Source organism: Amborella trichopoda, chromosome 13, assembly GCF_054954075.1.
Source record: "Amborella trichopoda isolate Santa Cruz 75 chromosome 13, AtrichopodaSantaCruz75HAP2 v2.0, whole genome shotgun sequence".
Classification (NCBI taxonomy): domain Eukaryota; kingdom Viridiplantae; phylum Streptophyta; class Magnoliopsida; order Amborellales; family Amborellaceae; genus Amborella; species Amborella trichopoda.
In genome coordinates, this window is record NC_142348.1 from 29,075,846 (window position 1) to 29,101,629 (window position 25,784).

At 37.4% G+C, this 25,784-nt stretch overlaps 1 protein-coding gene across 1 annotated transcript in view; it reads right to left on the minus strand.

The window, feature by feature from the left end:
* The window catches only part of LOC18444957 (cactus-binding carboxy-terminal, cactin), a 43,045-nt gene that overhangs the window by 10,316 nt on the left and 6,945 nt on the right, over nucleotides 1-25,784 (minus strand). The window contains exons 7-8 of the mRNA XM_006855112.4: nucleotides 18,326-18,421; nucleotides 14,105-14,389 (exon numbers count right to left, since the gene is read on the minus strand). Coding sequence (XP_006855174.1) covers nucleotides 14,105-14,389; nucleotides 18,326-18,421 — 381 coding nt within the window. The remainder of the gene's footprint in view (nucleotides 1-14,104; nucleotides 14,390-18,325; nucleotides 18,422-25,784) is intronic.

Below are 25,784 nucleotides of genomic sequence, written 5' to 3' on the forward strand. Positions count from 1 at the left end.
ATGGCGGATTTGTGTGATCATAGTTGGTGTCTAAGGAACGATTTTACAGTTCTCTTCCCATGACCCTTCCTTTTGTCCTACAGCAGTTTTTCCCGCAACCATTTCTTTTTCCATCCTTTTTTCTACAGCAGTCATCGTAAAAAACTCTGTTAATAGCATTACTTCTGTCTGCACATGAGTGTCTAGTGTTATCGACCTCAGCCCTGGTAAACCTTTTTTCCTCCACCGTTTCCATGTAATGATCTCCATATGAGCACGCCATCTCAGTCCACTGAGCATTCTTCCCTATCCATTTTAGTCACCTACTGCTCCGACTAGAGGATGGGATGATAGCGGTTAGATAAGGAAACTTGTCCCATGGCAAGTATCTGATGGGTTTAACCCATAGTAGCTTATGCGTCTGACAGTGGGTAACTTCAGTTAACGTTCTAGATAGGAAAAAGGCATAAGATGTGTGAAGTCAGAGTCCTATTTTCTTTGGGCACTGGGTTTGGGATGGAAGGGAAAGGTTTGGCAGAGTGGATATGACAGGAGGTGTTGTAGAATCGTAACCAGGGGCTCCAGGACAAAATCCCTTGGTATTCAAGCCTAACCAAGTCCCGCACAGCCCACTTAGACCACACATCAAGTAGTATTCTTTTTTCTTCAATGGAGCCATTGCGACTGCCACAGCAGGTCGAACAGGAAGTTGATGATTCTTCAGAAGGGCCTCATAACAAGGCCTTACGTGAAACGTTAGTGGGCCTGGATTTATAAGAACGAAAAGAAACAATGGCTGCAAGAAGACGAGAGAGAGAGAGAGAGAGAGAGAGAGAGCATGTTAAGAGAGAAGAGGAAAGTACGTTGGGGCCAAAAGACAAATCCTAGGTTGTCTCAAGTGTAATTATACACAAAATAAGTTGGACAACATTGCCCTATAGAATTTTCAATAGGACTAATCAGTCCTAATTAATAATAAAATCAGTACTAGAATATTCTAAAATCCCACATGTGCCCTTAGAACTACACATATAGAATACATATCAAACATACTCACTCTCCACACTCCCCATCAAATTAGTGCATGGATTTCATGCATGCCAAACTTGCTCAAGGGCTGCCTGGATACAAATATCAGCTAATTCATTTTCAATCCTAATAAAAGGAGTGGATATCATTTTGGCTGCCCCTTTTCCTGGGTAAATGAAAATCAACCTCAATATGTTGTCTTTTCATGGGAAATGATATTAGCGGTGATGGAGATAATAGCTTGGTCGTCACAGTGGATGGATATAGGCGATGTGATGCACACTACCAAATCATTTAGGAGCAATCGTGGACATAAAAGTTTACATATGGGGTGATATTATGCTTTTACACTGGTCAGTGTGTCTATACTCCTTTTGCTTCTCCACATAACCAAATCTTCCCCACCATGGTGCAATAGCCTATAGTTGTTGGAAACGCCTATGATTCCAAATCGTCTTAGGAATCAGAATCATGGAATTGTGGGTGGCCAGATGATTCCTTTAGTCGGAATCATTGTCTTTACAATGCATATCATGTGAAGCAAGATTCCTACCATTTCAGAATCGCGCTCCAGTCCAATAGGAATCGAGATTCTTACCTTGGAATCGTTGTCCCATCAACTCCGAATAGATTCCAAACTTTCAAGAATCGCACACCAAACCACTCGGAACCAAGCCAGAAATTATCAAGAAAGAAGTTCCACAATCCAAACAATTTAAGGTTTCGGATTATCTATAAGCAAGAACTTCTTAGTATTGGACTCCATATGTGATTCCATCAGCTGGGCAACTGTAGCCTCATAAATTAAGGGAAGAATTATGCCTGAAAGCCCCTTACCACGACAACATTAGAGATTTCTGAAAACAAGTGTAACTACCTCTATATGTGAAGATTGTAGTGCTTTGCATAAAATGGCAGACCCAGTTGGCCGCATATAAATGAGGCAACCAACCAGTCTCTAGTACATGTCCACATCACCAAGGACGTCTCCTAAAATTGTTACTGATCAAGTGCATGGATAAGAGGTTTAACCAATGTTTTCCTGGTTTCTTGTAAAAGATCAAGGGAATACTTGCACTATGAGAATAGATTTCCCTTGCTTGCAAGTTCCTACTTGAAAGGTGAACAACGTGATATAACCAAGTATATACAGTTAAAAATTTTCTTTACTTTCTTATATTCATACCAGCTAGAACACTTTAAGTGTCCAAAATACATCTTTAATCCATAAAAATAAAATCCTAATACAACCTAGGATCCTCACTTGCATGCCAAAATTTTTGTTATTCAACAAAGTCATGATACAATACTCAAAAGCAAATCAAGAAACATGAAACTGTAAAATAACATATTACCTTGCCAAGGGTTACCCCCAAGTACTTATTACACTCCACTCTAGATCTCCAACACCGATGGCGCAGGATTGAGGTCTTTTCACTTTGCCTCACAAATGGGAAGCCAAGGAAAACCCTAATCTAAAGATATGAGAGCATGAGCCAACACACAACCATTGGATAGGGCCACTATCTACCTAGATCCTACACCTTTGGGTGTGCCACCCCTTTATTTGTTCCTTGGGGCGTGGCACCCCTATAGACCCTAGGAGAGCGAGAGAAGATGAGAAGAGAGAAAAAGAGAGAGAGGTAGGGCATGCAGCCTAGGGAGGGAAGAGAGAGAGAGAGAGAGAGAGAGAGAGAGAGAGAGAGGTGTGAAGAGAATTGTGTCTAGGCCACCCCTAAAGGGGTATTTATAATTACAAACTAGGGTGTCCAGGATCTAGAGTTTGCCATCTTATTGAGACTTAATCTTCACCAAACCATTGTTTAAGGAGACTTACGGGGTGAATAGATATCAGTTACCATTCCCTAAATCAGGCATCATGCTTATAAAGGGAAGGTTATGGAACCATTATCTTTCAGTTTTAACCCATTTCCATCAAATATTAGATTTTAAGAAAATACAATATAGTCTCCAAAACTCTCAAGTTATGAAATGACTTACTAAAATTGGAATCAATCAAACCTTCCTCTCTCTCAATCAATCTCTTAACCATAATATTTCCAAAATCTTTGACTTCCATCTAGAAGACTATGGACAAGTAACCAAAGAGAGTGAGAGAACAAGGTGGGGCATGGAGGTCCTATCGGAACCAAGTGCGCACCATGCCCCACCCTCCATGTGATGGGCCCTATTCCAAACACGGCATCACATGCCCCTAATAATTTTAAAATTAATAAATTAATATTAAGAACTCTTTTAAGCAATTTTAAATAGCTTTATAGTTGTAGAAACCTGAAAAGTCAATTTTAACTATCAAAAAATTCTTTTTGATAAAATAAAATATACAAAGCATTTTAATAATTCATTTTAATCTTACATAATTCAAATAAAACATATTTAAGAATAATTCAATGGGAATTGGATCCTCCAGGTAAAGGATCATGCGAATTCACTAAGTCACTCCATCTATGCTAGCAATTGTGAACTATAGTCATCTTCTCAAGCTAACCTAATGGAGCCAATGACCCTCGGTCTATCACAGGGGTTCTTGCTTGGGTCCATCAAAAATGAAGAGAACACATAGCCCATGGATTTCAAGTTCCTTTCTGAGCTAAGTCCATGTTGCATTTTGCACACTATCGCATAGGACCCTCACACACTATCTCAGTAGTGTAGCGAGTCATCTCTTCAGCACATGTACACAACATGCCTCAAGGGGCTGCTTCCCAGCAAAGTTATGTTGGCAATGATTAGGATTTTGGTCCTTTGTCCCCTCAGGCTAGCTAATTGCATACAAAGGTCACACAGTCCCCTGGCTAACCACCCTGGGGATCTCTTCGACCTCATCAAGGGATGACCCTACAAAGCTTTCTCGGTTGTGGCATATGCCTAGGGCTAAGGGTTTTAGACATCAACTCGGCCTAGCTCGTCAAAACCCGAGTGAGTCATAGCATAAAAAATGCCTCCTTTGGTCCCTCAGGATTGCAATCCTTGATTCTCACCAGACCGTACTCCCATTTGAGCTATCACATCACTATAATCATAGTTTTACATACTCTCATAAGTCCTTTAAATGGCCACATACCCCAACGCTTCAATACCAAGGAAGTACTTAACCGGCCCTAAGTCCTTGATGTCAAATTCTTGGTGAAGATGTATCTTAAGGGAGAATATGCTAGCAATACCAAACCTTGTTACCACAAAAAAATTTAACATAACAAGAAGAAGAGTAGTATCTTGAGGTGTCCTCTTTGCAAAGGGGGAGTAATCAGAATTGTTCCTATGGAATCCAATAGCAATCATGGTTTTACTAAATTGATCAAACATGCTCATAATGACTGCTTGATGCCATAAAGAGCCCCTTTCAGCGAACAAACCTTTCAGGAGGCTTCAGAGCCTAGGGAAAGTGGACATTCATATATATTTTCTCTTCTATGTCTCTAAGAAGGAAAGCATCTTTGAAATCCAATTGGAAGAGAGACCACCTTCTACAAGCAGCAACCAATAGCAGAACCCGGATGGTTGCAATCTTGGCAATAGATGCAAAAGTCTCTTGATGAAAGCTACAAGTCAGTCTTGTACCATTCAATGCTTCCATCAGGCTTAGGCAAGAGCTTGAAAACCCATCAGCTCCCTATCACCCTCTTTTTGGAGGGGAGTTCCACTATACCTTATACCATTTTTTAAGAGCCTGAATTTCTTCTTTTGTTGCTCTTCTCCAATTTGGATTTTTCCATGGCTTTATCAAAAGTTGTGGGATCTATGACAGAAGCAATAGAAGAAAGAAAAGACCAATACAAGAAACAAAGAGAAGTATAAGAAACAAAAAGTTCAAAAGGATGGCACACTTTTTTATTTTTCATATGGCAATCGGAAGATATAGATGAGATGGAGATTGGAATTCATTTGAAAATAACTAATGTTTTCACGAAAGGTCACGTCTCAACACAATATTTTTTCTTCTTGGAGTCATAGCACTTACACCCCTTTTGAATAACAGAATAACCCAAGAAAATACACTTCGCTGAGCATGCACCCAACTAGCCCCTAGTAGTTTAATCAAGGTGTACAAAACATGTATATCCAAAGACACGCATATGAGACAAATAAAGTGCTTTCTCAGTTAATTTTTCAATAGGACTATAATGACGAACAATTGACAGTGGACAATATGTTTTTATGTTGGTAACCCAACATGAGTAAAAGACCAAAAGTTCGAGGAACATGCATGAAAATCATCAAACTTCTTATGATTTGAAGGATGATATCTATTTCTTTCCTCTGCAAAACCGTTTTGTTGTGTTATTGCAAGACAGAAGGTCTGATGGATTATCCCATTTTCTCGCAGATATTGGGTAATGTTCTTGTTTACATTTTCTATTCCATTATCAGCTCTAAAGGTTTGGACCATAGTTACGGAATCTCTCCACCGACCTTGTGTTTTTGGTTCTGAAACCTGATTCCGCATTTTCGTTAAGGCATCTCCACGGAACCGTTTTTCGGAACAAAGGAAACTCGATTCCTTAATTTTGGAATCTCGATTTGACACATTTTTAGAAACCTTTTTTTGGAACCAAGGAAACTAGATTCCTTAAATTCAAAATCTCGATTCAACACATCTTTAGAAACCATTTATCGAAACCAAGGAAACTTGATTCCTTAATTTCGGAATCTCAATCCAACACATCTTTGAAAAATTGAACCCATTAATTGTGGGTAGACGTTCCAAAATATATCGAATATGGATTCTAGCGAGGATTAAATCTTGATTCCATGTCAATTAGAGTAGAAATCTTCCTTTGAATGCTTCTAGTGGTTATAGGGTTTCATTATTTTACTTGTGCCACTCTGGATGGTCTTTACTTTAAATTTAAAATATAATTGGTAAATACAACACATACAATTAAAAGTAAAACCATGGTGTAGACATAATCCTATTTTATCTTTATAATAATGAAGTCAAAATCACAATTTAGGAACACTTGTCTTTTGTATAAAATGACCATAAGTTCAATAGTCAACACAATCACTTTAAAATATGGGAACCTTCTAACAAGAGCATCCAATATAGGTTCTACAGTTGATGAGGCTCAAGATGTGCTTGTGGCTTCCTTGTCCATAAAAATGAAATCTTGATTCCTGGTAGGGATCGTCAAACGCATTCCATAGCCCATATTATTGTAAATCTCAATCTCAAACTGGCATGGATCTCTAATTTATATATTTTAAAAACTTGATTCCAAATATATTAGAATCACGAATCGAAACAACAACATATCTATGTTCCACATATGTTAGAAACTCGATTCCATAGATGTCAAAAACTCGATTCCGCATATTAAAGAATCTTGACTCCTGGAGTGTCGATTCCAAGGAGGATAGAATCTCGATTCCATAGGTGGATGAAACTTGGATCTATTTCGGTCGAAACACGATTCTCAAAAACTAGGAATCTCGTTCCTAGAAATTTCTATTGTATGGACAACAATTCCCAAGACAAGAATCTTCTAACCAACGGCGATTCTGCGATTCCAGTTCCTAAAACAATTCGGGTTCCCAGGCGTTTCCAAAAACTATGGTTTGGACTTCAGTATTGATCTGAGTAATGATCATGACAAACTTTAAAAATTTGAACACTTTTGCTTTCAATTTCATGCAATAGAACCCAGTAGTGCAAGAACAACCTTTACTAAAGGAAATGAAATATTCCGAACTAGTGAATTCACAGGTGCAAGACCCCACACATCAAAAAGAATAAGACAAAACAAATCTGAACAAGGCACTTATTATTAATGAAAAGCAAACAACAATATTACAAAAACTGATAGGCTTCACATAAGGAAATAATATGATAGAAATCGAGGCCAAAAGATTCCTAAGAACATGATAGGAAGGATGCCCCAAAGGAACATGCCAAAGATGTTCCTCTTTATGAGCTCTTAATACTAAAGCTAATGAGTGCCTTGCCAAAGATGTAGATTACATTTGTCCTCCCCTCCCAAACTTCACATAAGGAAATAAAATGGCAAAAACTGAGGCCAAAAGCTTCCTAAGAACATGATTGGAGGGATGGCCCAAAGGAACATGCCAAAGATGTTCTTCTTTATGATCTCTTAATACAAAAGCCGATGAGTGGCTTGCTAAAGATGTAGGTTACATTGTCCTCCCTTCCCAAATCATCTTGGGAAAATACAGTGTTTCAAAAAGCACTAGGTGGCTCCTAGGCGGTCAGGGGGGTCCACGTCGCCCAGCACCTAGGCGGGCACCCAGAACCTGGGCAGCCCAATAGAAATATTTTCTTTTTTGGGTTTTCTCTCTCCAAAATAGTCTCTAATGGGTATTTGGTTTCAAATGAACCTAAAACCCACAATTTTACCTCTTTAGTATTAAGAAAATGATCCAAAAATACCCTTAAGGAGCCGCATATCCACCCCTGGGTGGGGCGCAGGCCTTGGGCGGCCGCCTAGGCGGGTTTGGGCGGGCGCTCAGGGAAATTCACCTAGGCGGCCGCCCAGGCGCTGGGCGGTCCGCTTTTTTAAACAATGGGAAAATATCTCCATAGATCCTATTTTTAAGTTTCATTTCGCCATAAACCCAAGGTTTCAACACCTATCTAACTACATAAAGATTTTATTTATTATATCTTCAAACCCCCTAGACCAACTTTATCCTATTTTTTAACCGAACCAAATTTTACTAAGATATCCTTTTAAACCCCTCTCTCTCTCTCCACATTTTTCTCTTTCTCTCTCCAATCTCCCAAACCCCTCTCTCTCTATTCCCCCAACTCTCTCTACCTCCCCTGTGTCTCTCTACCTATTCCCCCAACTCTCTCTCTCTCTCTCTCTCTCTCTCTCTCCCAATGAGAGAAACACATGAAGATAGAAAAAGAAGAGAGAGAAAGCTAGGGTTTTTTTAGGGAGGTCTTATTCAAATTTGTTTGGACTAAAAAGTTAACGTAAAAATGGGTAAACTTAGATTAAGGGGTTAGAAGATATAAAAGATGAAATCTCTATGTGGTAAGATAGCTTTGGAAAGTTTGGGTCTATGGAGAAATGAAATTTAAAAATTGGATCTACAAATACATTTTCCCAATCATCTTCCCAATCCTTTCTTTAAATATACAAGGGAGAAAACGTTGCAATACAGTTCAGACTCCTACTAACATTGCTGACAGATAATAATTATACAAGAAAGAAGGAATATGAAGGACTCACTAAAGACTCAAAGTAACAGTGAGGTTAACAGATCCTACACCCTAAACTGATACAAGAGATCCATCAACAAGGCTAACTATCTTGAAATCAGTAGGGTTTTGTTGGGTGAGGGTAAGTAAAGGAAGCTTACAAAGCATATTCTCCGCAGTACATAACCCAATTAGGGTGGCAACATCCCCATAAGGCTGGCCAAGGCCTGACCAAGCTCTAACAGGGGCAAAGAGGTCCTAGTCCTGGCCTTGGCCAAATCAGGGTCAAGCCAGGAAAAATGGAAAACAATAAATAAATAAATAACAAAGGGGCAGGGCGGAGCGGATCAGCCCATTGCCACATCTAAACTCAATTTGAGGACATAGTAAGGAGGGAGTGATGGTTACCTATTTCCCAATATATGAACTGGCAGATGGCTCAGTGGATTCTCTTCCTAAAGGAGCGGAATGAGAGTAGGTTGATGTTGTCATCTAAGGAGCTATCCAAGGAGTACGTCACTTGGCGGGCTGCAGGCTTGAATAGTGGGGCTGCATACAGCCCATGTAAAGCCTAGCATCTATACTATCCTAATCGATTGCAAAGCTCACATTTACGTCTAGTGGTTGTAGCCCGACTATGCTCACATCCTCTATCATGTGCTACTTGAAAATCAGCCACAAAAGCTCCCTAATGACTTCCATGCACTTTTCTTCTCTCTAGAGAAGAGCATGGACAGCACTGATTGATGGTACTTTTTTAGAGAACAATACATGTTGTATGAATACATTTCAAAAAAAAAAAAAAGCATGTTGTACGAACATCTCATAATTATAATTAAGGCCAAGCAGGAGTTCAAAAACATGCCTCTTCTTAATTTGCCATTGTCATTCCTAAAATGGCAATTGGGCACATACAAGGCAAGGGCTCATAAAGTTTGAGTTCCTCACACATAATTTTGAGTGCTCCATAATGTTCTGACAGAGATTGTTCTCCTTGAGAGCATAAGGCTATATGTATTTTGAAGTGATACACTCCAACAAGTTAACTTTTTAGGAAATTTGCCCTTTTAAAGAGTCCTAGATTTCTTCTCCAACACTATGAAAAACGATCCACTTCTGTGTTTTCATCTATAGAAATGAGAACCCATGAATCTGATGTCATCCACTCTTCAAACTTTGGTCATAAGGATCTACGCACTTGGATGCTCCAGCTATGCATCCAATCTTGAATTTTCTCTTAAAGGGTCATTGTGCTAGACTTCTCGAAACAAAATAGTTGTTGTCATTCAACTTGACATCAGCAATTTGTATGGCCATTGACTTGCTGATCGGCCATTAAGGGGATAAAATAACTCCCTAGGAGAGAATCTGATATAGAAAGCTTACCCAAAAATGACGTTGCGGGCTTGTACAATTTCCAAACACCTAGAATTAGTCTTGATATGCCAAATATTCACTCAAAAACAAAAAAAGAACTAGTCTTGATCATTTTGGGGAAAAATGCAAGTAGACACTCCAAAAGCGATGCACGTATTGATCAGTGCAAACCCTAGTCCAACAAGGGCCTTTATACCAGAGGCATTCTTTCTGTAAAAATCAATCGGTCTACCTTCAACGTATTAGCTCTGCTCACCATAGAGCTAATACAACATTTTTTTGCAGCATTAGCATCTAAAGTTTCACTAGTAACTTGTTTGGAGAAGCAGTCTGTAGCAGGGTTTTGTGGGATAGGCCTTAGGTACTGGGTCAGAATAGTGGAGAGGTGAAGTCCTTTTTTGGGCCTGCTCTAGTCTGCAACTCATAAAAACATGCGTCAACTAATTGGCCTTTCATTCCAGATCACCAAGAGTAATTCCGAATCTTACTAGCCCATTTTAGCACCTTAATCTGAAATATTGGATCAGAAACCTGAGGGACAAAGAAAATCAATTTTCTTCAAAAATTCACATATTGTGAACAGCCTCGATCGATCCTGACACCCTAATTTGAAGTCAGGGTTCGGTAAATGCAGCCCTATTGGTGAAGGATTGTGAAGCTTGATCCTCATGCTGGGAAACTATAGCCAGATCTGGTAGGCCAATCTGGCAACCACCGAAGCTGGGCACTGTCAAATTAAACTTCTCTGTCATTCACTTGGAAACCTTGGTAGGGCAAGTGCAAGAGGTATTTTTAGAGATTCTCAGGGATCCTCAATCTTATCCTTCTCGGGGCCCATAGGTATTGCCACTTCACCTATGGCCGAGGTATTTGTGCTCTTCAAGGTCTCAAGTTGTTCAGCAGAAGCTGAGGCACCTATTTTTTTGTGTGTGTGTATATACACACACACACACACATATGTATATATGTGTATATTTATATAAATATTTATATATATATATATTTATATATATATATATATATATGTGTATATATATATAAATCAGTATTTAAAAAAACGCCGAGTCGAACCGGACTCGCCCGGTTCAACTCGGGAATCGCAATGGACGGATCGAATCAGCAAAAAAAACGGGAATCGTCCGGTTCTAGAGAGAACCGGACGATTCTGCACAGTGACTCGCCAATTCACTGTACGGATCGGCGAGTCCCGTATGGATTTTTTTTTTTTTTTTTTTTTTTTTTTGTAATCCATGATAGATTTTTTTGTAATACTTGATTAATTTTTTTGTAATCCATGATCGAATTGTTTTTTTTTTTTTTTTGTAATCCATGATCGAATTTTTTGTAATCCATGATCGCAATGTTTGTTTTTTTTTCTTGTAATCCATGATCGAATTTTTTGTTTTTTGTTTTTTTTTTTGTAACCCATGATAGAATTTTTTGTAATCCATGATCGAATGTTTTGTAATCCATGATCAAAATGTTTGTTTTTTTTTTGTAATCCATGATCGAAATGTTTGTTTTTTTTTTTGTAATCCATGATCGAACTTTTTGTTTTTTGTTTTTTTTGTAACCCATGATAGAGTTTTTTGTAATCCATGATTGAATTTTTTGTAATCCATGATCGAATTGTTTTTTTCTTTTTTTGTAATCCACGATCGAATTTTTTGTTTTTTTTTGTTTGTTTTTTTTTGTAATCCATGATCGAATTTTATGTAATCCATGATCAAATTTTATGTAATCCATGATCGAATTTTATGTAATCCATGATCGATTTTTTTGTAATCCATGATAGAATTTTTTGAAAATTTGTGATTTTTTTTTGTAATCCATGATAGAATTTTTTGAAAATTTGTGATTTTTTTTTGTAATCCATGATAGAATTTTTGAAAATTTGTGATTTTTTTTTTTAATCCATGATCGATTTTTTTGAAAATTTGTTAATTTTTTTTGTAATCCATATTATTCAAAGAGAAAATGAGAGAGATGATGATTCTAAGGCCACCCTATCCCAGCCATATTATTCACATATCGAGTCCCAACAGCAACAGTGTAGGGATGAGCACGACAGTGCAGGTGAGCATGAAGGATGGACAATCTTCGGGGATTTTAGATTGGGAACACAACAAAACACTAACACTCATAGATTTGGGAATAGTCAGACGCCTGCTAATATCGATGATTCGTTTTTAGATCGAATCAATGAATTGTTAAACGAATTCAATCAATGGCACCAGCGTGACCAAGAAGAACAATAACGTCGTCTATCATTTTATTTGTAGATCATATGTTACTAATCTTATGCTTTATTGTAGTCCATGTATATTGATATACTTATTCCATGATAATTCTATGTTTATTCTTTTGTGTGATGTAAATTAAATGCTGAATGGCGGTTCATGCAGGGAAAGAACATATCAATATTCGCATATTCATTCAAAAACTTGAAAATTCTTAATGGAGTACCCTCATGTCTTATTGAATTCCTAAAAAACAATATTTATAATGAATTTTAATAATTTTTTCGGATTTTTTTTAAGCTTTATTTTGACCGATTCACCCGATTCCCGATCCAGATCGCCGATTCGCCGATCCGGATCCGTTTTTTGGGAGCCCGATCCGGGTCACCAATCCGTTTTTTAAACCATTGATATAAATAAATATATATATATATATATATATATATATTTCTAAATATATATAGGGTTTGTCTAGAGTTAACAACCCCTCAAAATACAAAGGTTCCAGTTATAAGGGGTTGTGATGGGTGCATTTATCAAAACAATCATTACTTTTTATTAAAAAATTATTTAAATAGGTAACTTTCTCATTAAGCAAGGGCAAATTTGAAATTTTTGTAAAATTACAATGGCATTTTAGAAGTTAGTGTCCTGGAACTTATATATATATATATATATATATATATAGGGTTTGTCTAGAGTTAACAACCCCTGAAAATACAAAAGTTCAAGTTAGAAGGGGGTGTGATGGGTGCATTTATCAAATCAATCATTACTTTTTTATTAAAAAATTATTTAAATAGGTAACTTTATCATTAAGCAAGGGAAAATTTGAAATTTTCATAAAAGTACAATGGCATTTTGGAAGTTAGTGTCCTGGAACTTTATTTGTAGAGTGCCCTTGTCCTGTAGTTAAAATTTCAATTTTACCCCTTATGAAGATGACAAAAATAGATAACAAAATTAATAAATCCACCCTTCACAACTCTCTCTATCTTGAACCTTTGTAATTTGAAGGGTTGTCAATGCTTCGCTGAATGTCACATTTCATCATACTTGGCAGAGGCAAATAGAGTTCATATGGCTTGGCTAAACAAGGGACTTTCACACATCTCTAGTGCTCAATCCACCCTCAAGTGTGAATGCCACCTGCAAATATTTTGCTCCTTATTGACTGTTTGGTGGTCATTCTGGATTGAATAGCCTCTTTTGATTCTGGGAATGATTCCCATATGTTGAAAACAGAATATAGTGTATTGCATTGTATACATGTAACAATTAAAAGTCTATTTAATACAGTTACCTTTATTCAGAAAAAGGATTGTGAGGTTTGGACAAAGTTCAGCCGAAGACAAAATATAAATTCTATTCCTTTCCCACAGACAACAAATTTATATTTGACTGCAGCCATCACAGGATCTACGCTTTGAGAGAGCGGGGAAAGGCATGTGAAAACTAAATGCTAAATTTCTGGGTGAGGAACCTGTTTGGCATTAGGAAACTATCAAATCCATATTTCGACAATCAGGTACTTTATTTGTTGCTGCCTCGAGGTACTTGTGTATTTCTTTTGACATGTTCATTGTTTTATTTAAACATGGGAGATCCAACCACCAATGTCGGAAATATAATTAAGGCTTGTATAAATGAAGAATGAAGTCTGAGCATCCAACATGCAACACACTTTAGATGAAGTTACAAAGATGGCTTATAGCGAAAAGAAGGGAAGTTGACAATGATAAATAGGGATGTTGAGATAAATAACTTGGAAAGTCAAAATACTCTAGGTCTACTTTCTAGATGTTAGGGACAACATAACCTAATATTGCCAGGAATCTTGCACAATATGTAATATTAACGAAATGGCGTACTCTTCTAAGCTTTACGGGTTTCAAAAAACTGACTAGGCATGCTTGCATACACTTCAATCAAAGAAGCCAAGGGAAAATCACTATTCAATTGTCAAATCACTACTCAAGAATAAATCTCAAAATGGTGATAATGTTCAGCCAAAAGAAACTAAAAGCAAAGTCGCTAACTGCAACTACTCTCACAAGTAAAACTTTGTGCACAGTTTGCAGATTCTAAATGAACATGTCCAGAACAGATTATGACTATCTATACACTGATCTTTCATACTAGCAATTACCAAATAAAATTAAGCTGCCTTCATGTACAATAAATATCAAGCACAACTATAATAATATAGTAACTGAAGCAATAAGGGAACTGCATAGGCATCTAATTCAAGTAGAACAAAATTATCCAACATAAAACATAGTTAACCCCATACCATGGCTTTGTATATCTGAAGACGTTTCAGAACAGCTTCCCAATACTCCACCACTTTGGCAGTCCCAGAAAGCATCTGTGATTCAATCTGAAAACGAAGCTCCTCCAACTCATTGAAACTTTTGCCATCTAAAAGGCTCTTCACATCTGATTCAATGCTTGAGTGCAGGCCCCTTTCTTCCGCAAGCACCTCAGCAGGTGGTGCTTCTCCACGCACTCTAGCACGATCAAGTGCATCCCTCTTTCGAGCCTCCGCTAGCTCCCAATCACAAACTACCATCATTGCCTGTATCAAAACAGCAGACATCTAGTTAAGAGTTTAAAAAGACCAAGTGAATCAAGTAATATCAATATGGCTTCAGTAATCAGTGGTATAACAACATCCTCGCACAGTGAGATAGGATGGAAAATAAATAGTAATATTTACTTATCCAGGGGTGTGAGAAATTTGATGAAAGGTGGCAGTCTATTACCTAATTTAAGAATAGCACAATACACTTCATTAAAAAAAACAAGAAAGAAAGGCAGAACAACATTGAAGAGCTGAGACAAATTTCGATACAGAAGAGAAGCATCCCTATAGAAAAACTATTTTTGAGATAGTGAGTTCACTCCCAAGTTAATTTGTTTAAATGAAACAACTACCAAGTACTTTCTTTTAGTATATCAGGCTTATTGATGCGCTTAGGGGCCTTTGGGAACCTGGAAATATAGCCTGATGAAATACATTACTGGCAAAATACATTATCTGATGCTTGAGTATTTGGCTTGATTGAGTCTCTCTCGTTTGATCAAATTTAAATATCTTCAACCTCAAATTGACTATCTACAAGCTAGGGCATTAGGGCTTTGAGAGACAGGGTTTCCTTGAGGGACTGGGAACTAGGTTTTTGTTTTGAGAGATGTGAGAGATTTCCGGGTTTTAGGAGAGGATGCTTAGGCTTTTGAAAAGGAAGGGAAAGTTGGCAAGGAGATGGAGAGAGAGAGGGAGAATGGGGGTTCATGGCTACAGAAACAGGGAGAGAGGAAAAACACGGGGGGAAGATATAGAGAGAGAGAGTAGAGAGAGCCATAGGGAGTTGTCTGTAGGCATCTTTCTATAAAGTAGGGTTTCTGAGATGGCCTGGGAGAGAGAAGAATGGATTTTGGGCAATTGGTGAGAGCTAGTGGGAGAGAGTAGAGCAAGAGACAAACTAGGGTTTCTTGGGAAGTTATTTGTTTTTAAACGGACCTCAAGCCCGTTTTAGCCCAATTTATTTTTCAAATACAGGAGGGAATATATTAACCATCCCTCCCCATAATCCATTTTTCACCTGTTTTAGAGAAAAATGGATTTCACAATTTTAAGGGCATTTCTAGGTAATGGATTTCTAATTCATGCCCATGTTCTGCATCCAAAGTGAGGGTAAAGTATATTTCATGACAATCCATTTCCCTGTAATACATCATTTGGTATCCAAATGGCCCCTTAGAGATCGTAACTCTTTGGAGCTTAAATCCAAGAAATATAAACATTGGTATTGTTGATACCAAGTACGGTAATCCATCCTCTAGGCATCTACTATAACGTATACATATCTAGAAGGATGGCCATCTCCAACTCTCCATAACTGAAGTCAGACCAAACGACTACATTTGGAAAGCAACAGTAAATTCTATAGAAACCTCCAATTATTCCATCTTTGATAATCTGACGACTAATATTATTCGTTTCCTTAGTTAATCCTCCCATGGACATCAGGGAAGCACATGTTCTTAAATGAATGCCCTAGTCTCAAATACAACTCTGCCTAGGTAAATTTAACCACCAACAGGCTGTACCATGAAACTGGTACATATTATGATACCAGAAAAGGAAGAGAGTGAGAAAATGGAAGAACCAAGAGCTCAAGATGGGCGAAGGAGTCATAAATCCATAAAGGTTAATATCTTGTAAACCAAAGTTGTAGTCCACAAAAAGCTAATCCAATCAAATAAGTGTCGGAAAATGAGGATGGTCAAACTACACACCCTTTAGTACGAGCAAATACCAGCACCTTCCAGATATCAGAATTACTAGTTTCAGCTGAAAGAATATATATACTGAATAGGTCTACCTCCAAATCAATCAGCAACGCTTAGTTTCCTTCGGAAAAATAAAATAAAATCTAACTCCAAATCAATCAGCACCCCCTAGTTTCCTTCAGAAAAATAAAATAAAATAAAACCAACAGCCACAATGAATGTCGATGTGAACTTGAGATTGCTGAAACTAGGAAATGAATGCAGCATTTTACAGAACCTCATGCATATATAAAAGCTAGTCATTGGTATTTGTTTTTTTGCTGCACAATTCCCCATGCACATACTAGTCCACAACCCAAATGATGCATGGCCATACCCTTGAGATGGAAAAGACAAAAATATATTAAAAGCAATTAAACACTCTCTATTAGAAAATAATAGAAAAATACGAAAATGGAATTTATAAAAGAAACCTTCAACAATTACCGCACAAAATCAACATGAAAAAATAAATTGCTATTCCCTTGTAACTACGAAATCAAACAGTAACTAAAATAATCTAACTATGGAGTTGATTTAGTATACAATAAATTATAATAATACACTATGTCCCAAGTTCATACCCTACTGTTGAACCACCCAAAAAAAAAGAACAATGAATTCCTTCATAAAGAAAGTAATCCTGAATTCCTTCATAAAGAAAGTAATCCAGAAACTTAGGAACACAATGTTTTTTATCTAAAGCTTCAAAAGTAAGAAGTTCACATTCAGTAAATCACTTGAAATCTCGTAGCAAGCATCTAGGCTTAATCTTATGAAGTTCTATTTATTTAAGAATATCTCGTCTAAAATTGGAAATATTGAGCTCTAATTACTACAACAAACTTAAGGGCTGAGATATCTTTGTACAATGGACAAATGCATAATTTAAGATAACTAAAAGGTGGTAAGATTATATTTTCAGTCTTCAGTATGCTAGGCGATCTTGGGCTAAATCACCAGGCTATGGAGGACCTTAAAACTTGTGCACTCATGAAGTAGAGGACAGCATAGACATTAAAACCACAAGAATGTAACTTTTTTTTTAATCAATAAGAAAATTATAAATTGCTTAACTAGAAAAGTTAAATCCAGATGGAATGTGAAAGAGATGGTATTTGAATGGCCCAGAGATCACATATTGACTGAAACAACTACAAGAAAATACTTAGATATCACATTTCTACATCATCCATGAATAGTAGGGGATCAATTACCCAATGCCTGCCATAACTTTATGGACTCTAAGATACCTAATTTGAACTTTTATTCAGTGTTTTCATCATAAGGAAAGGACACAGGCCTTTTTACAATTTTAACAATAAATTGTGACGTTAACATGCAAAATCCAGAGAAGTTCACAATTTTACACTGTTCTTGATATTTCATTTACATTGTTATAATGCACATGATGTGCATGGCAACCCTAACCATACAGAACTTTCATATTTACCAGTCCAGATCAAAATATAGTAATCCACAACATATATCTATATCTATATACATACAAGCACATATATATATATATATATATATAGGAAAAGTCTTCCCAACGCCTATAGGCGAAAATGAGCAGTGATTTCTCCTACCCTCATCACCGTCCATAGTTCATCGCACGGTCATGATTGTCCGATAGTATTTTATTTTTCATTTTTTTTCTACAAATCGGAATGACCTGAAATATAAAAATATAAAAAAAAATAATTCGCAAAAAAAATATTACCAAAATACCCTTGAAATGTTTCGAGGGTATTTTGGTCAATGTTTTTCATGTAAAATATTTTTTTGATATTTTTTGTAGATTCACCTATTTTTGATGAACACACCCTCCAAATTTCAGGTCATTTTGATTTGTAGAAGAAAAATAAAAAATGAAACACTACCGAACAATTGTGACCGTGCGATGAACTTTAAACGGTGATGAGGGTAGGCGAAATCACTGTTCATTTTCACCTATAGGCGTTTTGTAGTATATATATATATATATATATATATATATATATATATATATATAGTGCTTTTTGAAACAAACTCCAATCGAACCCTTGATCTACCTCACTTGAAACAATGTGTCTACCACTAAGCTAAAGCCTAAGGCACACAGTGATCAAGAAGCAAAATGGTTCAATCCATGAAAGTGGCTGAAGTATCTCACTTAGGGAAGAAGAAATGGAAATACCTCCCAAAATTCAATATGCAACGGTGTTGCCCTGTCCAAGTCCAGATGCATTTTGATGTCAACACGAAGCTCTTCCATCTCCTTGACTGTTAGACCCTGTTGTAACCATATCAGATAATATTAATACATAATTACACAAGCATCACACTGAAGAATAAAAATGGGAAATATTATGAAACAACCAATGCAAAGCTTGCATTTCTTTTTAAGATCTGGGAAAAAGCATCCATACAGTCATCAAGAGTAATTGCAGTTTTGAATACAATGAATGGTTGAAGCAAAATTGCAATGCATATTTTTCTTATACTGATATTAGATGGTCCACCCCTGAACACTGAGGGGATGTTAGCCCCAGCAGATATGGATTAATACCCAATGTCGTTTTTGTACTAGTGTGTAGGGCAACATCTCTTATTCATCTCCCTCACCCTTCCCCTCCCTCCCCCTCCTCTACTCCTCCTTGTCCTCCTGTCATATTTGCGTCTACTTTTGTTTGCATCTTTGCAGCACCTTCTTTTCTCCATTTCGTTGTCATCTATTTAAAAAAATAAAAAAAATAAAATCCTAAATCCATGCAAAACTAGGATCATCTTTTAACCTAGGATGTTCCACCAGGTCACGCCATGTCTAACAATCAGACATGGTATATAGACAAAAATGTGGTCTCACTCAGGTTTAAGGCCCTTGTGTAAGTCTAGAAATGTCATGAATTTCTTCAAATCTAAGTGCAAACAATCAAAAGGAGGATCGATGAAAGGTCACTAATACAAGAGGACCAAGAAGCAGTCATCAATTGGACTTGTTACCGAGGTGAACATTCTGCATTAACTGATAAATTTAGCGTGGCTTATCTGTTGATATAGATTCTATAAATGTTAATGCAACTTTAGGTACTTAAGTGATTCAACAAGATGGCAATATACTGATCTAACAAATTAACAATCCAAGAATCATTGCTAATCCATTGTTTCCTCAATTTCACAGAACTAGTGCCTAGCAGACTTTCTGCTATATTCTGGGGATGCATGTTATTTATAGTCGCATTTTTTTTTTTTTTTTTAGAATATTGACTCACGTTATAGTCACATGTTTTACCATTGACTCCTCCATATATTGCAAATCTCCCTAAAAGCTATATTTTTTTTTATATATAACAACCTGGCCTTAAAGTAACTTGTATCATCTAATTAATGGACATTCTTTCTGTGGGTTTTACCATCTCAGAAGTAAATGATGTTTCAATCTTTTGTACTCATACTTTTTTATTGGTAGGCAGCACTCAGGATTCAAACCCAGGATTGTAGCATTGCAGACAACACAGTAACCATTCAAGCAAGTGCTGGATTCCCATACATTAGCCATAGAAATCATCAGAAGTCACCAAATAAAGATTGGAAAACCACAACTAATTATGAAAAGATTGATATGGTCCAGGAAAATAAGACCAATATAGATTAAGGTACTAACAGCACCTCACTTATAAGTACTTGTACATGGATTTAAATCTGGACAATCATGCAACAGAGATGGGGTAAAACTCATAACACAAAAACCAGCAATTCGAATTCGAACTTTAAACCATGCGAAGGGGACCGACGTCAAATACAGCATTTAGATGGTTGGAAGCATATCTTGTAAACATTATATCCTTTGATAGAGATGTCAACTGAGGCCCAGAGCAGTACCAAAATATCATGTTGGTGAAAGGGACAAAACCATCCAAATAACAGCGCTCACAAACATCCCAAACACAAATCGCATCACAAACGTAACCAGGGGTTTGCAGTGAATGTGTCATCATATTTGGCTAATACAGGGGCTTGTTGATTTGGACTGGGCCAAATACTAAGACCACCAGGATTAACAGGCCCGACTTTAGTCTCAATTGCATGGCCCAAAGGAATGTCTGCAACAGGCCAGGTCAGGCTTGACTCAGTCAGATGCATTGGAATTTGCTCAAAAAACATAAACACAGAAATTTGTTATCAATCATATGTATTTGTTATCAATCATATGTTTTTTTGTATACTTTGGCATCTCCCCACTGCTCTTTAATAGGATAAAATATAGCTTTTTTTTCTAACAGTGAGGATCAAATCAATTGAAACAGAAGCTAATAATTACATGAAAATGATGGAGGGGGAGGGGGAGAGAAGAAAGAAGATAATAAGGATAGGTGAGCTGTGGTATTAGAAGTGAGGAAAGAGGTCGTGATTAATACGCTCTACTTCCTTGAGGCTAATTCATTGGGTCTTGTCCACCTCTCATTGTTTCCATGGCATGTGTCATAGCATCCGGACCTTTGAAACAATTTGGAACAAAGAATAGATACTTCGGCTGACAAAATTGGTCAATATTTAACTTCCAGTTCTAAGTATGAACATGACACAAACACAGTTCTACATTTCCCTTCACCAGTGTTACAGGGATCTTTCATGCAAGGAGGCATTCCCACTCCTGGAAGAATGGTTCCACACTTCAGGAACAGGAATGCATTCCAAACCCCTCAATTTCTCTTGGGAACACATTCCCCATCTTCTTGGGAGCTCTTTCCACTAATATTGTTAAGAGCCAAACTAATTTTTTTGGCAAAACAAGTTTTTAAGGAAAGGTTAACTTCATTAACATAGGAAAATTACAATATTTCTAATCCTAAAGAAGGCAATCCCACAGATTGGGTGCTCAGATAACAAGAGATAGAAGTAGAGAAGGGGAGAAAAGGGGAAGAGAGAAAAACTAAAGAAGAAACAAGGGGGCTGCACCCCAAGAAAGAAAAAAGATAAAGTAGAAGCCTAAAGCTAAAAAGAAGTATGGGCAGAGCCCAACAAGAAAATAAGTGATGAAATGTCAATACTGAGACCAAAGTTGCTTGAGGTTGAAAACTAGCGGACGACAATGAAAGGAAGGCCTCTACGAATTGACTGATGTAGGATTGGACCTCATCAACCAAAAAGAAAAACGGTAGGAAGCTTCAGGAAGTTGAAAGAAAAGCCTCTTCAAACTATCTGACGTAAGATATGGACCTCAGCAACCCAGTGGAAGAACAGACGGGAGCTTCAAGCCTCTGCTAAGTAGTGTGGAAGATGCAAACTCTGATTTCCGATGATCGAGGAGCCCCTCCGAGAAGAAGTAGATATTGGGCATTGGCAAGAGAGGAACGGAAGAAAGCATTCGAGCCATTGCACTGTGATGATGATCCTGAAGTCCCATAGATGATGGTGGCCGAATCCAAGGGTCACCATTCATGCTTAACTGAATGCCCCTCCCAAGAAATACACATTTGTTCGAGAATGATAAAATAAATAATGAACGATAAGCCCCTTTTCTTTTTCAGTTTGTTTTTTGTAGGGTCAAGGGAAAAAGTTGATAAGATCACGTAAACTGCTGATTTGATTGACCAAGCAAAGCTCCTTCCCTTGCTAGTCGATCAGCCTCAGTGTTTGCTTCTCTGAGGATATGTGAGAAGGAGACCTGCGGCAACAGATTGCAAATAATTGAATATATTATCAAATATGAATAAAAGTCTCCATGGAGGCAGTTGCTCTTGTGTAGCCCAAGCAACTATGTTACTGTAATCTGACTCCACCAAAATCCCAAGAACTTCAAGAGCTGCTTGAAGCACCTTATTAAGTCCCACCAAAAGGGCCACAGCTTCTGCATAGTAGAATCTTGGTATCCTATGAATTCTGAGAATTGCAAGATGGTTAAGGTGGGGCTATTCAGAGTTCCTCCTACTCCCGAAGGGCCAGGGTTACCTAGAGAGGAACCATCGATGTTAAGTTTGAGGTAACCTTGGGAAGGGTAGGTCCACTGAGGTTTGGGTCGGTTTGTATGGACATGAAGATGTAAGAGGCTTTCCCAATTATTCAGGAAGTGGGAGATTTGCATAGTGGCAAAAATAGTAATAGAATTGCCCCAAAAAGATATCAAGGCTGTAATGGAAATAAAAACTGATTGGGAAGTTTTGATAGTACCTCTAAAGGTCCTTGAGTTTCTTTCCAACCAAAGGCTCCAAAATAAAGCTGCAATGGGAATATGCCAAAGCTTTCTTCCTATCTTTCAAAAAGGTGGTGCAAAGTAAATTTGGAACAGTTGGGTTAGATTTTCTGGGGTTACCCATTGTAATCCAAAGAGGTTTAGGAGAGAAGACCAAAGGTTTTGTGATACCTCACAATGAAGAAAAAGGTGAGAAATGGATTCCTCCTCCTGGAGGCATAATGTGCATCTATTTGGGAATGAGAATCCTCTCCTTTTAAGTTGGTCAAGGGTAAGAATTTTACCTTGTAAGAGAACCCAGACAAAAGCCTGGATTTTATGAGGAATGGGTAAAGACCATGATAGATTGAGAAGAGGCTCAAAGTGGGATTGGGAATGAGGGAAGAATAGAAAGATGAAACTGAGAAATACCCCGAGGGGGCAGGGGACTAGATAAGTGAATCTGGTCGATTGAGGGTGCTACAAGAGCTTCCTAATGTTTGCATAAGAGAGATAAGGATGAGGATTCCGAATCTGTTAGATTCCGCCTGAAAATGGGTGTCCATATTAAAGATACACCTGAAAATACCACATACTCTGCCACTAGAGCAAAACAAGTTGGAGTATTTTTGCAAAATAATCAATTTTGAGCCCAAACGCAATTAGGAATCAATTCAAATTTGTCAACCAAACATCAATTAAGGATAAATTGAAGGTGAGAAATTTCTTAATAGGCCCAAATTGCAATTTGGCTAGGAAATGAAATGCTACCTAAGTTTACCTCTCTTAAGAACATCTCATGCATCAAAAATATTGGTAAACACCTAAGTTGAAGAGCCCAGCCTAGTGCAAAAACTCAGTCTTCGTCTACAAGGTGCTAATTTCATTTAATGCATTTGAGATATTCATGAAATTCACTCGATAATGATGGTTCCTTCAACTGAGCTCCTAGGGAAGATAATTTAAACATGTGTAAAATTTGCCTCATACTATGTAGATTCCCCAATTTCTAGAAATCTAGAAAGCATCTAAGAATTTCCCAATATTAATTGTCCATAACTTGGCTGACACAAATAGTTAGGACAAGGCTCAGATGATGAATTGTCCATAACTTCCTGAGACCTACAAAACCCAAATAATCCTTGTACTCGTCAGCCTTTCTAGAAGAATGTATCCAGATCATGCTCCATCTCAACTGCTGCTAAAGGTCTCCCATAAACATCATTCATGAACCTTGGAATCTAACTACTTTATCCCTTCCGCATGTCATCATGCCATTTCCAACGTTTTCCAGCAAGAGAAAATATGCTATGACCCATATGACTTGCATAATAGTATACCCATAAGAGGATACATCATTAGTTTGAACAATGATGATTGGGGAATGACTAACATGTTTTTAATTCAAAACACAGACTATTCTCAGACCATCATTTTCGAACCCAAAAAGGGGATTGTGAAAACCCCATGACCACACTGTTTCCATGACATGTATCATAGCATAAGGAACTTTCCAAAAATGTCCAACAAAGATAGGTACTTCCGCTAAATAATTCGCCAATATGCGCCTTCCACATATTCTAAATATGAAGATGACACAAATAGATCTCTCTTTTCCCCTATACCATTGTTACTGGGATCTGCCAGACAACGTGGTATTCCTGCTCCCGGAATGTGGTTCTGCCATTCAGGGACGGGAATGCATTCCCAATGGCCTCAATAGTCTTGAGTACGCATTCCCCATCTTCTTGGGAACTCTTTCCACTACTACTTTTAAGGAAGGGCCCCCTTTGACCTACGAAATGCATCAGAAAATAAATGTCAGATATTAAAGAAGCAGAAATTTTCATTCTAGAAAAACTAGAATGATTTCTCGAACATCAAAATCCATCAATTAATTTTTGAGTTTATTTCTTAAATGTTTATTTTTGTTTATATTTATCATATGGGCTCCCAATGAGGGAACTTCTGGCAAACAACAATTCCCCAGCTCCCAATCCCAACAACTATGCTTTCACACTAGTTAATGCCTGCAATACAAATAAGAAAACAGGCATAAACCAACAATGCCCACAATAAATCCACAGAAGCTGGCATTACCAAGCACCAAACAAAATCGACATGGATCCGCTACACCCAAAATTCCAAGCAGAAACAACATTGGACAAGAAGTAGTCAATAGACCTCTTTTTCCCTACAAAGGTATACAATCATCTGAAGAGAAATTTATATTTTGCAGAGAATCTTCAGAACTTCTTCTCCTTTTTATGAGTAGACAACAAATACCTTAACTTGGTATGGGCCTATTTGAAATATATAAAGTTGATCAAGAAACCACCTCTGAGTTACGGCAAATTACCATACATGGATATAACCAGAGATACACCCACAGTTTCACATTTCCAATTTGTTTTATCAGTTCTGCCATGCCCTATGTAATACTTATTTAACAAACTAGGAGCATGGTATCCACCATCTACTTGATAGTGCAAATAACAACTGGGTGATGCTATCCAACAGGCACCTCCCACAATCTCAAGAAAGCCCTTAAAACTCCTTGATTTCACATGGCCACATTCCAAACGTTAAGACATCAGCCACAGGAACCAAGCATATCATCTATCCATCCAACCGTTACAGTTTCTAGCATAACTAGAAATTGAACCCCCTTTAAGGCTCCGAATCTATAGTGTCCCTGTATTCAGATGAGCCCTAAGAGTAGCAGAATTCTTCTCCAATCACTCATCTATTGTATCTAAACAGGGATAATTTTCTCAGCGCAATATACCTCCAGTTTTTAAGTTTTCCTTTACACATTATAAAATTTTCTAGCATTCTTAAATAGCCCAACCTTGAACACTAACATTTGTCCACCATCTTTTCACTCTATCATTTAGCTCCAAATCATCCAACTGCATAAGTTAAAATCAAAACAGTGGGGAGGCCCAATTCCCATGAAAGGAAATATCATTAATCACCGCCACAAGCAAGGGAATTAGAGAGAACTAGCAATAGGAAATCATAATTCAACATATATCTTAATGCTTGTTTTCATATATCTTTAAAAGTTTTTTTGTTTGGAACTGGAATGATTTTTTGTTGCTAGTGGCAAATCTGAATTAACTATATAACCCACACAAATCAATAACAACAAACCAATAAGCTCTCCACCTTTTGGTATCATAGATAAGTGGTACGAAGCCCGAAATTCATCATCCAAGGATGCTAAATTTTCAACGTAATATGATTTTATCTTTGGCAAGCATCAGTAGCTGGTTGGCAAGCAGTGGTTAACCCACTAATTAAAGTGATCATCTCAAGTAATTGGTACGCTGACCCAATGTTTTAAAATACGGGATGCGGCTAAAAGCGGTGGGGGGAACCGATGCGGCTCGATGCGGTCCGGATGCGGGTGCATCGCGACGATGCGGTCAATAATAAAAAATCTAAAAAAATAGGTTAATGCATAGAAAAAAATATGGAG